General features: G+C 38.5%; 2 protein-coding genes across 3 annotated transcripts; one reads left to right on the forward strand and one right to left on the reverse strand.

Annotated features, from left to right (window-relative positions):
- Positions 1-877: 877 nt before the first annotated feature.
- Positions 878-4158, forward strand: LOC149007788 (aspartyl protease family protein At5g10770-like). 2 transcript variants are annotated; one of them, XM_089166913.1, is made up of 2 exons: positions 878-1264; positions 2737-4156. In XM_089166913.1, the coding sequence occupies exons 1-2, from the start codon at positions 1075-1077 to the stop codon at positions 3984-3986; spliced, it is 1440 nt and encodes a 479-aa protein (XP_089023039.1). In that variant the 5' UTR covers positions 878-1074; the 3' UTR covers positions 3987-4156. The 2 variants fall into 2 exon arrangements, with proteins under 2 accessions (XP_089023039.1, XP_089023041.1); XM_089166915.1 differs by lacking the exon at positions 878-1264 and adding an exon at positions 1271-1417 and having other exon boundaries at positions 2737-4158.
- Positions 4159-4945: 787 nt separating this feature from the next.
- Positions 4946-8163, reverse strand: LOC149007789 (uncharacterized). The gene is made up of 3 exons (XM_089167465.1): positions 7632-8163; positions 6466-7546; positions 4946-5604 (listed from the first exon to the last, which is right to left on the reverse strand). The coding sequence occupies exons 1-3, from the start codon at positions 8003-8005 to the stop codon at positions 5302-5304; spliced, it is 1758 nt and encodes a 585-aa protein (XP_089023591.1). The 5' UTR covers positions 8006-8163; the 3' UTR covers positions 4946-5301.
- Between the last annotated feature and the right edge of the window lie 8338 nt (positions 8164-16501).

A 16501-nucleotide genomic window follows, 5' to 3' on the forward strand; every position in this document is an offset into this window, starting at 1 on the left:
TCTGCAAGTTACAGTCAAGATATTTAAGCGTCAACAAAACCCTAAAAAAAGGCAAAAGGATAACACTCATATGAAGCTTCTTAGCCCTACACAATGTGTGGCTTAATCATTCTTTACATATTGTGGTGCTCGTTTAACAAGTCTGGATAGAAATGAGTTCCCACTGAGATGGACAAGGCGTATAAGGCCCAGAGTGTTCCATGCTTCATGACACAATACTGCTTCTAGCTCAACTGGGTTGTTCCAATTTGGTCAGATACGATATGAGGGGGAGAGAGAGAGGTTCATGAGGTGACACTGTTCGATCTGCCTAGCTCAATAATTAGGCATGAAAGTAGTACAGTGAGAACCCGTACCAGAAAAGAAAGTTTAATTGGTGGTTGATTACTGCCATATATCCATTAGTGAAATTGACAATATAATAAAAATGATATGATATAAAAGAATCATTGATACGGATACTCTATCATAATTAATCAAACTATTAATGTATGGTTTTGAAGCTAACATAAAGATAACTTTGAATATGTTATGGATATTTAGCTCAGACCACTAGGTCTAGGAGAACCAACCAAACCGGTGCCTTGGTTTGGTCTTGGTTCATTGGCCTGATAAGGCACTTTTCGGCTAGGCACTTCTCAGCAGAAGAGGTTGCTGAAAAGAGCGCCTACTGATGACAACCAGCTGTCCCAATAAACTTCTTGGCAAACCTCTCAGCAATTACTCGACAAGCAACTCTCAGATAAAGTAACCACTACCTAAACCATTCATATCAAGTGGTTCACCTGGTTCGTTAGCCATATTTAAACTAGGCGTAACACATCAAACAGTGGGTTAATTTCAGTATTTCGTGTGGGGACAAACACTTGTTTTCCACAATAATATGCGCCACTGGAACTGAATAAGATGATCACTTGAAGACGAATTGACGAAGAGTGTTCGTACAGTAAAAGGGTTGCTGTTACTTGAAAGGGTCGTTTCTTCAAAATTTCCTATCTTTCCCTCTATATACAGATCCTAGTGTGATTGGTTTCCAGTAGCCATAGGTTTCAGAACCCAGTAATATTCTTAGCCATGGCCATTAACTACACCCCCTTCGTTTTCCTTCTTCTTTCTACTGTTCTTCATTTGTTTCTCTTTAGTTGTTCAAAGAAGGTTGAGGCCAATAAATTTGAAGAATCCACGGCGAATCTTCGATTCCGGAGTCATGTTGTTTCACTCACCTCCTTCACGGCAGAAGACGTTTGTTCTAGTTCAGCCCAAGGTGAAGGTTTCTCTTATCTTTATCTTTATCTTTGTGTTTTGCATGTATGAATCAAATTCACTATCTTCAGGTTCTGGGTTTTGCTATTCTTTATGAAAAGACAATCAAGGTTTCAATCTCTCATGCATCTGGTTCTAGGAAGCTTTTCTGGAAGTATGAAACAATCTTTCACCTTGGTTTCATTCTCTGCAAGTTGATTATATTTATCTTATCATTTCATGGCACTTTCCTCCTGCTAAAATTTGGATGGTTTGGAACTTTTCCAAATCTCTTCTCTTTCATGTAGGAGAGAGTCTTTTGGTTGATGTTCTTTCATTTTGTGTTCGTTTCACAGGAAACTATAATGGATAATGGAAGTTCTCAAATAATTCAAGAGTAAGTTCTCCCGATAGGGTAGTTGGGATCTGACACTAAAAACAGTGGACTTCGCTTGGTTGATGCAAGCAGGGAAATTACTATTATATTTGCATGAAGTGGGTTAGTAGGGTTAGGCAGGTTGGTTGGTTTTTTTTTTTTTTTTTTTTTTTTTTTTTTTTTGTGGTAGCTTTTTTTTAAATTATTTTATTTCACTCATGAGAAAATTGAGAGGCATGGAACCACAAGGAAGAGATAAACTTCTGTCCTTGTGCCAAAGCCATTTATTCTAAATTCTTATTCTCAATAATTGTGGGGGCTCTAATTTACAAAACAAATCCAATATATTTTTATTTTTTCAAATACAGTACTAGTATCTAAAATTATTGATTTCTGTATTTATTTTTTCAAAATCTTGAGCTTCTTATTTATTGTCAATAGAACTATCTTGTTTTTCCAAACAAACATGCAAAAAAATTAGTTTTATTTTAAAGAATTCTTTTATCGTGAACAGCATACCGTATCATGTTTGAGATCAAGAAGTAATAATTTTAACCTAAAACATTAAAGGATAGGAATTTGTGATGAGACAATATTCTTATCCTGATCATATCAGGAATAATGAGAAGATTCTTGTCATTCATGTAACATCAAAAGTTGTGATAGTACAAGAATCTCATCACATAGGTATCTCTGTTATCATGGTTGAAGAGAGAGAGAGAGAGATGCGAGTTGAGATATAAGACTTGACCTCATACCAAATTCAAGAGTGTGGCTCATATAAGGCTTACTGGGTTCCACCTCTAAATTATTTTATTAGTACTTAGATGTGAGCCACACATCTAATGTGTGGTGCAGGGATTCACATCCTCTGTAATTCCTTTTCTTACAATTCCCTCTTAGGAATTACAGAGGATGTGGATCCAGAAGCATTATTAATTTGCTCCTTCATTATTAACATGAACCTTACATTTATTTTAAAAAAATAGAAAAAGAAAAAGAAGAAATTAAAGAAGAGGGAAAACCCTATATAAACTTCCCCATTCTCCCCCCCTCCCCTTCTATCTTAAACAATTATGATGATCACATTAAAATACAATGCTTCCTATGTTTTTCAGGTTCCCAAACTTCAAGCGGGTCACTAAAGGTATCTCACAAGTATGGACCTTGCTCACCATTGAAGGAAGGGATTGCCAAAGTACCCAATATTCTGCAGATCCTCACTCATGACCAAACTCGAGTCAAAACCATTCATTCCAAGATCTCCAACAAAGACCCAATATTAGATTCTGCAGCAAAAATTCCTGCCACCTCTGGGCAATCTCTAGGAGCTGGAAACTTTGTTGTCACAATTGGAATTGGAACTCCAAAGCAAAAGTACGCAGTAGTATTTGATACTGCTAGTGATCTCACTTGGATCCAATGCCAACCATGTGTTGTCCGATGCTATCCACAACGTGATCCCTTCTTCAACCCTTCTACATCTGTAACATATTCCAACATCTCATGTAAATCCGCTGCCTGCTCCCAACTGCAATCAGCCACAGGTAACACACATTCCTGCATAAAAACGTGCGTGTATCTGATCGAATATGCTGACGGATCCTACTCTGAAGGCTATTTTGTAACTGATACACTATCACTATCCACCGATGTCTTCCCCAAATTCCAATTTGGGTGTGGTCAGAACAACGATGGCCTTTTTGGTATTGCAGATGGATTACTAGGCCTTGGCCATGATAAACTCTCGCTGGTATCACAGACTTCACAGAAGTATGGAAAGCTTTTCTCTTATTGTCTTCCATCATCAACCAGCACAATTGGGTTTCTTGCATTTGGTAGTCAAGTGGGTGCATCTTCTATTTCTAAATACACTTCACTGCTAACAGATCCAAATAACCCATCATTTTATTTTCTAAGTATGACTGGTATAAGTGTTGGAGGAAAGAGTTTGGCTATCGCAGCTTTCAGTTTTACAACGGTGAAAACCATTATAGACTCTGGAACTGTTACCACTCGGTTAGCACCAGCAGCCTATTCAACATTGAGGTCGGCATTTCGTCAAGCGATGATGAAGTACCCATCAGCACCGGCGATTTCATTATTTGATACATGCTATGACTTTAGTAATTACACTATTGTATCAATACCAACCATAGTATTGCATTTTAGTGGTGGTACAGATTTGAATGTTGATCAGTCTGGGATTCTATTTAAAGTAAGCTCAACTCAATATTGCTTGGCCTTTGCTGGAAACAGGAGTCCTACATATGTGCAGATCGTTGGAAATAGACTACAACAAACATATGAAGTGGTTTATAATCGGCTGCAGGGGAAGTTGGGATTTGGTGGTGGAGCTTGTAGCTAGTTGGTAAAAGAGAAATGGTGTTCTTATGTTGTAACAGTTTTTATAGTGTAGTTGTTGGGGCTATGCCTTGTGGGTAAAACACTCAAGCCCTTCCCACATGTATCTCTTCTATAGTTATTGTACTGGGAATGAAAATCTATTATGAGACTCTGAATGATAAATTGGATAATTCAGGGGGTGATGCTGAAAATTTCCTGAAGAATTTCCTAAATAGGGGTGGGATAATATTTACATATAGGTTTCGCCCTTGTCCCAAGGAGATTTTAACTATTGACTTCATTCATACTATGTAAGATGTTGGTAATTCAGGGGATGACATTAATTTTAGGTGTAACTCCGGGTGCTAAAATTTTCGGTTAAAGATTTCTTTATTTATTTTTTATTTTTTTTGGGAAGGGGTAGATAATAATTTTAATATATGCGGTTTCACCCTTCCCTGAGGAAATTTTTTAACTCTTGACCTATGTAAGGAGTTGGATTTTGCTAGCTGAGCCAACCTTTTGAGTAAGTTTAGCTCTATTTCCTGGATAAGATACAAGCCAAAGGGTCCAACCAACACACAACTCGGCTCAGTTTCAATCCGGATAAACTGGGTTGGGGATGGGTATGTGTAAGACCAAAACAAAACCGTTAGCAACTTTGTTTGGTTTTAAGATGATTGCAATTTAAATCCATTTACAGTTTACTTTGGGATACTGGGTTAATTCTGCTCTACACTGATGTTTCCAGTTTGAATCACAAAGAAATTTTACATACAAACTTCATGGTAATTACAGTTTTCTTTCCTCTAAATTATATTCCCCAAGACAAACAGTAAGCAACAAGAAATATGGGAAACTGATATGATATGTTATGTTTTAATAATAAATAAAAAAATAAAAATATTAATCCATAAAATTAGTGAGAAGAGAAAAAAAAAAAAAAAAACTCATTATCAAATCATTCATTTAAATCCCCAACCCTCTCTCTCTCTCTCTCTCTGCTTGTTTGTAGGTGGGTGTTAGTCAGTAGTCCATATTAATAAGATAAATTTTTGATTTCTACAGAGGATAGAACCAAAAGAACGAGAGAAAAGAAAGAAGGATTTGAAAAATGATGATATGGCTAATCATGCTGAATCCTACAAGCATAGCAAAAAGATGCAATTTGTAATCTACAGATGGGTAAAGCAACACCGTGGTCAAGGCCTTTCAACTTCCTTTTTTTGCTTTCTTTGTACACTAAACATTCCCCTACTCCCTTATTTACCTTTCTCAGGCATGGATTAGTTTCCCTCCTTCCAGCTTCCCACAAGAGACAACAATGGTGGTCATTGCTATTGCTGGATGTTGTTGTTGGCATTGTTGGAGCGCATCAATATGGCCAAGACTTCAGAGAATTGAGGGCGCTTTGAGGGGCAATTGTTCCAGCATTTCATCATCAAAGATCTCAGCACTTGTGAGCAATCCTTGGGAATCTCTGGTCTCAACCCACAAGCAGCAATCCCAACAGCTGCTTGCACTGGCGAATATGCTGCATAGGCTGCCTCTCCTGTCACCATCTCCCACACCACCATCCCAAAACTATAAACATTACTCATCCATGTCTCTGTCACGCTCTCAGGGTCCCCAGCTATGATCTGCATTCAAAAGCAATAAAAACCCACACAACCCTTGTCAATGAATTGACGCTTCTCACCAAACAAAACCACCTTCCCTGCTGCTTCCATTAGTGGATCATTACTGAGCAGCAGCAGGAGCACTAAAGGCAGAAAAAGGTAAAACAAGTCCATATTTTGGGCTAGAAGAATTGAAGATATTAGACAACCTACAACAGGGACCAACCTGAGGTGGTAACTTTAGAAGACATTCTCTTCCATTACCAAGCTTGGAGCTTAGATTTCAAAAGGTATACACGGTTTTTGTGGGATCCACTAATTAATCCCTTTAGAGTGAATGTGGCACTAAAGCGACTAGGATGATTAATTAAATGGAAATGTCTAAGCATGCTAAGATAAAGCAAAACAGAAAAAATTAAAAGGTGTACTGCAAAGATGGATATGATTCATTGGATCTAATCAATACTAAGCAATATACAGCTTGACCTTGCATCAAACAGTTCCATGACACGAAAGTAACAATGATGATTCACTGGATCTTACTAATACTGTGCCATATACAGCTGCACTGTGCCATATACAGCTGCAGTAGTTATGTTTTTGTGTTTTCAATCAAATCAAGCATCATGTAGCAACTAAAGAATCATCAAACATAGGATTCTCATCCAGCCAAATATCGATTAACCATCAACACTGTGAGCTAGTTAGAGCTCCACGTTGGTAGAACATATTTTTGATCAATACGCCAAAAGATTCAGAGCTCATGAAACATTCTAAATCAAGCTTTGCTCGTCAGGCATACTAGACTGTCCTAATCTAATGCAGATACTAAATAAAGCAAAGTTAAAGTGGTTTAAAATGGATAAAGGATTAGGAACCAACCTCAGGAGCTAGCCAGCGGTATCCATCAGTTTCATACTCTGTTACCTCTCCATTGTCCTTGCAAGCAGTGACAATGCCCATGTCACCAACACAAGCATGACCTTGTCTATCCAATAGGATTCTCTGGGAATTGAGATCTCTGTATGCAACATTATGGTCATTCATGAACTTCATCCCTTCTGCAACATCAATTGCAATCCTTAGTATATCCTTAGTCTGAAGTTTCCTGTTCTTCTGTATGATCTCCTGAACTGATCCCCCTTCCATCATCTTGGTCACAACACATAACCCATGAGTTTCTTCAATGCAGACGCCATGGAACTGTGATATGTTTCTGTGCCCACATGTCATCAGCTCCAGGAGGTCTCTTCGGAGCTCGAACTCGTAAGAACAACCCTTCTCACACCCTTTCAGCTTCTCAATGGTTACTCGTTTACCCTTGTAAACACCCTTGAAGGAAGTTGGTCCGATCTGATCGATGAACTCAACCTGATCAGAGTTTAGTAGCCATTTCCCTATCTCTTCGCCACCTGATCTAATCGTTTGCCATTCATCAACAGAGACAACGTAAGAAGTTTCGGGCAGTGGACTAGAGATTTGAACTTTGGGACTCGAATTCACAGATCCATTTCCGTAACTCTGCTCACTTTTATCATCGTCAGTCTCAAAGATTGCTCGACATTTCGTATTCTCCTCTTGGCATCCGCAAAGCCCAAATGGGAGCTTCATTGTGGACAGTTTAGGCTTCTTCAGGGCAGATTTCAGGGCGTTCTCGATCCGAATCTTGAAATGCTTTTCTTGCCCAGATTGGACCAGAAAAATAATGACCCCGAGGGTAAAACCCTTCTTCTCGAAGATCTGGGTTTTCTTGCAGCAAATGGCTGCATTATCAAGTGCTCCTGACAGAATGGGCCATGAAATCGAAGAGTTACAAGCGAATGTAAGTTTGAAAACAGATCCTTGGGTCTCATTATCAGATACTTCTTGAATCAAAATCGCAGGGTGGTCATCAACAGCAGCCTGTTCAATCAATCGAATGTGAAGAAAAACCTCTTTCATGTCGAAACCCGCTTGAGCATAACTGTAAAATAACCAATCAGAACCACAAATCAGAAAGAAGAAAATTTACAGAGAACCCAACTCAAAAAGTTCTAATAAATTCCAACCTGAGAGGTAAAGAATCGAAATGCTTGCGAATGTTGGTGATGAGCTTCTCTGGAAGTTGACTACCAGGGTACAACTGGGTAAGATTCCTCACAACAGCACCCCACACAAGCTTTTTCGAACACTCAATCCTACTTTCAGGTGTATCACGAACAGAGTCCAGATTCAGATGGTTCTTGAGTGTAGTTATCGCTTCGGACACATTGCGGCTCAGTCTCTGCAGTCTCTTCTGCACAACCGACGATTCTTTGCCTGGCTGTGCAGGAGATGAATCTGAGAAGACTTCTGATCTGTCTTGGGTTTTCATTAGAACCTGATCTACCAAGTCTTCATCAGTGCTGGTCCGACTGGACCAGCATTCGAGAGCTCCAGCCATGGCGTTACTGGGAAGACCAAGAAAAGGGCTCAAAGCAATAGCAGCTAGAACTACGGAAGAGTTGATGGTGGAGATGGTAACAGAAGAGAAGTTGTAATAATTGGTTTTCTGCGCTTCTCCATTTTTCTCTTGCGACGAAGCTTTTAACTGCGATTCAAGAAAAAGATATAAATGGTACAGGGGAAAGCATTCGTCGTATGGTTTTACTGCACCTTCCCGTTACAATGTTAGTTGGATACGTATCGTATCGTACCGAATCGTATCGATCGGATCTGTTGACAGCATGGCCAAATTTGCCATTAAAGCTCTCCATTTAAAATGTAGCTTTTGAGTTTTGTTTTCCTTATGAGTCGGGATTTGGTGGGTCTCATGATTGAATTCATGTGATTGGTTTCATTATTATATAAATATAATTTGTTAAATTTATATGACTTTGGATTCTCTTCATACATATTAGAAATATTTCATGATGGATTCATCTCTAATTTTTCGTATAAAGATTTAATGATATAATCTTCTTAATGTGTGGTGGAAAAGTATAAAGGGAGCAAAAACCTTTATTGGTTAGGATAGAGGATTTGGACTGTGATTCTTCATGTATTACAAAGTCGAGTCTAGATCTCTTCCTTGTGGGGGGAGCATTATATGTTCTCCTGACGCTTTTTTTACCACAAAATCTGATGTAGGCCCCACTAGCAGACCCATCTTAAATTTATTACAAGTCTTTATGTGTAGATTTATTTAATGGACCATAAACTAATATTAGGTCCCCTTAATGCAATATATTACATGTGGGTCCCAACAGACTAACACCGTTAACCGCCATTAAGTATATTCAAATTTCTAATGTGAAAGGACTAAAGTGCTATTCATGTTATTTAATACATTGTGTTAATATATGGTTTTAAAAAGAAATAATTGGTCATAAGCATTAATTATATGATAAAATATATATATATAATACAATTTATTAAATAATCTGAGGAGCATTTTAATCCCTCAACATTTGAAATTTAACTATACTTTTTTTTTTTTGGTAAAGGCAACTAACGTGTTAGTCTGGTTTGGACCCATACATAATATATTGCACTAAGGAAACCTAACATTAGTTTGTGGTCCACTAAGAAGACCTACACATAAAAAACTCAATTTATTATATTATTATGAGTAAATATCACTTACCTCCCCTCTTAGCTAGACAAATAGCAGTTACATTCCCTCTTAGTTGGATAATATCACTTACCTCTCTTTTTACCTAGCAAATATATCAAACACCTCTCCTCTGTTAACTTTCTCGGTTAAATTTAACTTTTACCGTTATAAATTTTTCTAAAACCCCAAACTACCCTTGGCTAAAAAACTTTTTTATTTTAAATCCTAAATTATCGTAATCATCCTAACAATTAAACTAGCTTTATTAAGCCGGGATAGAGATATTAAATTATTAATATGCGTCAGCGAGAGTTGAACCTGCAACCTCTTCACTAAGAGGTGTTGGTTTCAACCACTAGAATAGCTTTGTATTGGCGGGCCTTTAACCTCTTTACTAACCATCAACGTTAGGTAATGAGCTCAAATCTCTCCCTTAGAAACAAATCAATGCATTATTGGACTTTCCAGTTTCCATATGGCCTTTTTTTTTTGGGTGAAACTTTCTATATGGGTTTAGTTGGTTTGATTAGACTAATTCAACATGGCCTATTGATTGTTTTAAGGTCTATTTGGTTATTTGAATTCAGAGATTTCAAATCCCTGGATTCATGAATCAAAGATTTATAATTGTTTGGGTGTAAAACATCTCTGGATTTCATGGATTCACATGGGTAATCCAATGGAACTCTATGAACTTCGATAGATTTGAGGCTAACCAAGCAGTTAATTTTTGAACCATGAATCCCTAGATTTGAAATCTATAGATTTTAAATCTCATTTCAGTTCAAATTCTTGGATTCATGAAACCAAACAAACCCTTAAGTCATAAAAAGTGCATGATTCATTTTAATCGGATTTGATTAGACTTTTTTTTTTTTTTTTTTGGGTACAAAGGGGCTTTTTTAAGCCAGGGATGGGGATACTAATATGCCTCAGCGAGAGTCGAACGCACGACCTCTTCACTAAAAGTTGTTGGTTTCAACTACTAGAAAAGCTCTACATTGGCGGATTTGATTAGATTAAATCATCAGATTTTCTACGTTCGGTTACTTAATTCCATGGATGCTTGTTTTGATTATAATTTTAAATCAACGGAATCAAAATCTATAGGATTATAATTTACTAGAATTAATTGTTTGATTATCCTTATTCTATGATTTTTTTTTTTTATTTTTTAATTTTTATATCCTAACTGCGAATCAATTTGAAGGGTTCCATAGATTTAACTTCAAACCGTCAAAACTAAGTAATTCTCAGTTACAGCAAAATTAATAAATCTACCTGACTCTTGATTATGGCGTGAATCAATTATTAACACTAACCAAATTGGTATAAAAAATTGGATTCATGAGCGAATTTGAAATCAAATCCAAGGAAACTTGGAAATTTGGACAAAATCACATAATCTAGTAGTAAGTCTTTTTCTTTCTTCCTCTAGAGTGAGTGATTTTCCTCCGCAGTGAGTGTTATTAAGCTCTGTTGGTTCTGTTGGTTACTGTTAATCAAGCCATTCTAACAACAGTGAACATCTAAACATGCGAGCATTGAGGAGAAGGGGCAAAGGTTGCCCCCTTGTTCCAAATCACCAAAAAGCAGGAAGTTCTAGGCAACTAGAAATCGTTCTCTTAGACAATGAAGGTTTGGATGTTGGTGATGTCATGATGAACATGAAGTAAGAGCAACAACGAGAAAGGTGAATACTCTAGTTAGATTGGTACTAGTTGGGAATAAGAGAATTAGGTTTTCACGAACATTCTCTTCTTATTACCTTTGTAAATGAGAGAGAACAGATATATATTATAAGAGGTAATTACATGAAAGTACATAATGTAAAAGGTAGGGGTATAATAGTCATTCTATCTAACACCCTCTCGCAAAGTCAAGGGGCCTGAAAGGAGCTTGAGTTTGGAACGAAGGTGCTGAAAACGAGACACTAAAAACCCTTTGTAAGTATGTCAGCAAGTTGCTCATGTGTAGATAAGTAGCGAACATGAAGACCCCCATTGGCAACTTTGTCATGAACAAAGTGAAAGTCCACTTCAATGTGTTTAGTACGAGCATGAAACATGGGATTAGCAGAGAGATAGGTAGCACCGATATTATCACACCAAAGAGTGGGTGTGGTAGAGGATGCAAGACCAAACTCGGTAAGAAGAGATTGCACCCAGGTTAACTTAGTAGTCGCCAAAGCAAGCGCTCGATATTCGCTTTTTGTGTTGGAGCTGGCTACAGTGGTTTGTTTGCGAGACTGCCAAGAGATGAGATTATCACCTAAGAATATCAAGAACCCTCCCATAGACTTACGATCATCTGGGCACCCAGCCCAATCAGCATCAGTGTAAGCTTGAAGACCACGAGTGGAAGAGGGAGTGAGATGTAACCCATATAGTAGAGTCCCCTTGAGATATCGTAACAACCTCTTTAGAGCTGTCCAATGTAAATCAGTTGAAGATGCCAAAAACGGCACAACTTGTTGACCGAAAAAGCGATGTCGGGCCGAGTTAGGGTCACATATTGCAAAGCACCAACAAGGCTTCGATAAAGAGTGGGATCAGGGAGTGATTGACCACCCTCCTTTGATAAATTTGAAGATAGAGGAAAAGGAGTTGCTATAGGTTTAGCTCCAGTCATACCAGCCCGATCAAGCAAGGAACAAATATATCCTTGTTGAGAGAGAAGAAACCCCCTAGGAAGTGCAATAAGTTCTATCCCCAAGAAAAACCGTGCCGACCCAAGATCTTTTAGAGCAAATTCAAATGCCAAAGTTTGCATAAGATGAGAAATTGCTTGATGAGATGGTCCAGTGATGAGAATGTCATGAACATAAACAAGGATGAAGAGCAGACCATCAGCATGATGACAAAAAACTAATGAAGAATCAGTCTTAGGCCTTGTAAACCCAAGGCTAAGCAAAAAGGTACTCAAATGATGAAACCATGCCCTCGGTGCTTGTTTGAGCCCATATAAGGAGGGCTGAAGTTTGCAAACATGTCCCGGAAAATTGCAATCAACATAACCTGGTGGTTGATGCATATAAACATCCTCAGCGATAGAACCATGCAAGAATGCATTGTTGACATCAAGCTGTCGAATGGGCCAATTAGAAGAGAAAGCTAAGGCAAGAAGAATGCGAATAGTTGTCGGTTTAACCACAGGACTAAATGTTTCATCATAATCCAAACCATATTCTTGAGTGTATCCTTTAGCAACAAGACGTGTTTTGTGATGCTCAATGGTACCATCGGAGCGACGCTTAATTCTAAAAAGCCACTTGAAACCAATGATATTACCCTTAGGGGGAGGAGATGTTAAAACCCAAGTTTTATTAATAACAAGGGCATTAAAACTCAGCATCCATAGCTTGGTGCCAAACAAGATGCTTCAAGCCCTGGGAGTAACAGGTTGGTTCAAGATCAACTTGACATGTGCTAAGGAGAGTCATGGGAATAGGATGTTTTGTTGCAAGAAGACTATAGACTTTCTTGGGAACCCGTGTCCCATCCTGTGAACGGGTCAGCATAGGATGTGTGCGTGAAGGAAGAGGTCCATTTGACGGTGCATTAGAAGTGGGCCTCTTCAAAACAGAATCATGAGGTACAACAGAAGGTGAGTTATGTAGAACACGCCCATTTGGTGACAAAGGCTCAGCTCCCAAAATACAATGTAAGGGAGAGGAAGCTATTTCCGAAGGCCCTGTAGTGAAAGGCCCAGATGGGCCATGAGAGTCATGGGGCCCAACAGACATGGATGAACTATTATCCATATCTAATGAAAAATTAACAGACTTATCAAAATGTCCATGTTCATTAGTTACATGCCCAGAATTATCAAAATGTCCAAGTCCATTAGTTACAGGCCCAAAATTATGAAAATGTCCAAGTCTATTAGTTACAGTACCAGGAACTTGAATAATAGAATTTTCTTGTACTGGTGACATACTTCCTTGAATCTGAGATTCATGAGACCTTGACAGTGAAGATGAAGAAGAGGCAACACCTTGAAAAACAACCAGAGGAGCCGTCGGCCATAAAGAACACTCTTTAACAACCTGACTTGAAGAAGAGGATGATAATGACATGTTTGCTGTCATAGAAAATATCATTTCATCAAACATAACATGGCGAGAGATGATTATCTTTTGTGTGACCGGGTTATAACATCGATAACCATGGTGATTTGCACTATATCCAACAAAAATGCAAGAGGCAGACCTATACTCAATTTTGTGTTTATTGTAGGGTCTTAACAGTGGAAAGCACCTACAGCCAAAAACCTTCAAGAATAGATAATCTGGTGGACGATTATGCACCCTAAAATAGGGAGAGTCATACCCAAGAACTGCTGTGGGAATACGATTCATCAAGTAGACAGCAGTAGAAAAAGCTTCAGACCAAAAATCTAAGGATAATCTAGAGTGAGCAAGTAATGACAAACCAACATCCACAATCTGGCGATGTCTGCGTTCAACTCGTTCATTTTGTTGAGATGTATAAGGATATGATAACCTATGTCCAATACCACAGTTTTCTGAGAAATTTGGAAAAACTTTGAAATTCCCCTCCCCAATCAGATTGGAAATATTTAATTGTGGAATTAAACTGATTCTCAACAAACACTTCAAAAATTTGAAAAATAGAGAATGCTTCAGATTTAGTAGAAATTGTATACAACCATGTATAGCGAGTGAAGTCATCTACAAAAGAGATATAATAGCGATGACCCTCATGAGAAGGAACAAAAGAGGGACCCCAAAGATCAGAATACACAATTTGTAGAGGAGCTGCAGCATGATTATTACAAGCATGAAAAGGTAAACAATGGGATTTGCCTAACTGACAAGGTGTACAAAGAGAACTATCCTTGCCACCAACAGTAGGAAGAGAAAAATGATTGATGATACAACTGACCATTGGAGAAGCAGCATGCCCAAGTCGAAGATGCCAAATTGCAAGTGAAGCAGAAACATCAGACAAAGCCGTGGGAGAGGATGATGATGATGGAAATTTGTAAATGCCATTGTCAAGAGGACCGGTCAGCAGGATACGCCCCGAGCAGAGATCCTTGACATGAAAACAAGAGGCATGAAACTCAAGAAAAACATCATTATCTGCAGTGAACTTACTCACAGATAGAAGATTAGTAGAAACAGTAGGCACATGTAAGACATGGTTAAGAGCAAAAGAGTTGTGAGAACAAGTAAGAGTAGTATTTCCACAATGTTTAATTTTCAAACCTGAACCATCACCTATTTTGATAGTCTCTGAGCCATTGTATTCTGAAGCACCACGCAAGGAACTCAGATCAGAGGTAATGTGATGAGATGCCCCTGAATCTGGAACCCAGGATGAAGAAGAATGTGCAAACTTTGCTTGTGGGGAGGAGGTAGCAAAGGACTGAAGGTGATAGCAAAACCGAGCAGAGTGTCCTGGACGATTGCATAGCTGACAAACAAAGGGTCGAGGAAAATTCTGATTACCTCCACGAAAACCACCTCTAACATTACCATGAAACCGATTACCAGAAAAATTATGAGATCTGTGAGCACTAAAATTTTGAAATCTAGTACCACCTCTATATCCCCTGTATCCAAAAGCAGAATCAGAACGTGGCTTAGAACCAGAGTCTTGAAAATTCTTGGAACCCAAAGCTGAAGAAGAGGCTAGTTGAGCAGTTATAGCAGTGAGTTCTTGAAGAGCTGTAATCATACGAAGTTCCTCACACAACAGAAGTCTATGAAGATCAGACATGGAAACCGAATTTTCTCTAGTTGTCACATAGGTAACAAAAGCACTATATTCAGAACCGAGACCTCCAAGAACATATAGAACTAGATCAGAATCAGAGATTGACTGATTCACAAGAGAGAGTGCATTTGAGAGTTTCTTTATCCTCAACAAATAATACGAGATGGAATCTGCACCTTTCTTGATTGAATGCAATTGCATTCGAAGTTGCATTATCCGAGCTTGAGAAGTAGAGGCATATGTGGATTCAAGGGGCTTCCAGACCTTGGAAGATGTAGAATAACCAACCAACTATGAATGAACTTCTTCAGTGAGGGACGTCAAAAGCCAACTCAACAAGATCTGGTCCTATTGCTGCCAAGCAAAATACGCAGGATTTGGCGAACCAGAAATTGAACCAGAAGTTTCGAGAAAGGGCACAGGGCAAGGGAATGAACCATCGAGATATTTCATAAGATCAAAACTCTTAAGTAGAGGAATGAATTGAGACCTCCAAACGAGGTAATTTGTTGCAGAAAGTTTGATTGACAAGAAGTGATGCACATTGGAGAAGTTCAATTGTGGAGAGACAACAAACGAAGTGAATTTGAAGAAATAGAGGCAGACGCTGTAGCAGCAGACCAACAAACAGATCAGAACCTCACGAAGAAGAAGCGCAAGGAACACGAGCTCAATAAACCAAAGCAGAATCACCAACAGAAACAAGAGACGAAGCAGGCAAATCAAAAGCAGGATCACACGAAAGCAGATCTGCAGAAACAATCACCACGAAATAGATTGAACAACTCTTCCAAGAATCACCAAAGAATCATAAAGATCCATCATCAAACCACTGAGAACAACAAATCAAACAGCAGAAACTTGCAAAAAGAACTCAAAAATCTGCAACCAAACACCAAAAATCTGCAAATCGCACAACAGAAACAGCAGGAACAGCAGCACCAAACAGCAGCCCACACGAACCAGTAGAAACAGAGGAAGAACAACAGAAAGAAAAATAAATCCAGCTGATGACGGAGAAATCTAGAAGCAGAACACACGAATCAGTTGAAGAAACCAGCAGAAGACGGAGAGGAGACCGAACCCGCACCTGATACCATAATAGAATTAGGTTTTCACGAACATTCTCTTCTCATTACCTTTGTAAATGAGAGAGAATAGATATATATTATAAGAGGTAATTACATGAAAGTACATAATGTAAAAGGTAGGGGTATAACAGTCATTATATCTAACAGGGAAATCATGTAGAAGTCAAGCACTCTATGAAGCCCTTCCTAAAGTTTGGAATACGATGAAGGGGGTTATGATTTTCGAGATGTCTGAAGACTTGTATATATTCAAATTTGAACATCCTCCGAATATCTTTAATGTTATTGAGAAATCGCCCTGGGCAGTCCTTTTTGTTGGAACCATAGAGAGAGGAGAGGAACTAGGAGTTTATTTGCGTGGATATTTTGTGTCAATTTCACGAAATCCTTATTGGTCATTCACAATTGAGTTTGGATCTCAACTTGCAGAGATGATCAAAACACCAGGAAGGGGTATGCTTGTGCAAGGGCTGCAATTTGGAAATTGAGTAAATTATTTTAGATGCAAA

This window comes from Hakea prostrata, chromosome 8 (genome assembly GCF_041222555.1).
Source record: "Hakea prostrata isolate BN-2017 chromosome 8, UWA_Hpros_2, whole genome shotgun sequence".
NCBI lineage: Eukaryota > Viridiplantae > Streptophyta > Magnoliopsida > Proteales > Proteaceae > Hakea > Hakea prostrata.

Bases quoted from the DNA above. Each gene is read 5' to 3' on its own strand.
- LOC149007788 (XM_089166913.1), top strand. From the start codon at position 1,075: ATGGCCATTAACTACACCCCCTTCGTTTTCCTTCTTCTTTCTACTGTT. The intron at 1,265-2,736 runs GTGAAGGTTTCT...TATGTTTTTCAG, and splicing joins TTGTTCTAGTTCAGCCCAAG to GTTCCCAAACTTCAAGCGGG.
- LOC149007789 (XM_089167465.1), bottom strand. From the start codon at position 8,005: ATGGCTGGAGCTCTCGAATGCTGGTCCAGTCGGACCAGCACTGATGAA. The intron at 7,547-7,631 runs GTTGGAATTTAT...GTTATTTTACAG, and splicing joins TTCGATTCTTTACCTCTCAG to TTATGCTCAAGCGGGTTTCG. The intron at 5,605-6,465 runs GTTGGTTCCTAA...TTTTGAATGCAG, and splicing joins ACCGCTGGCTAGCTCCTGAG to ATCATAGCTGGGGACCCTGA.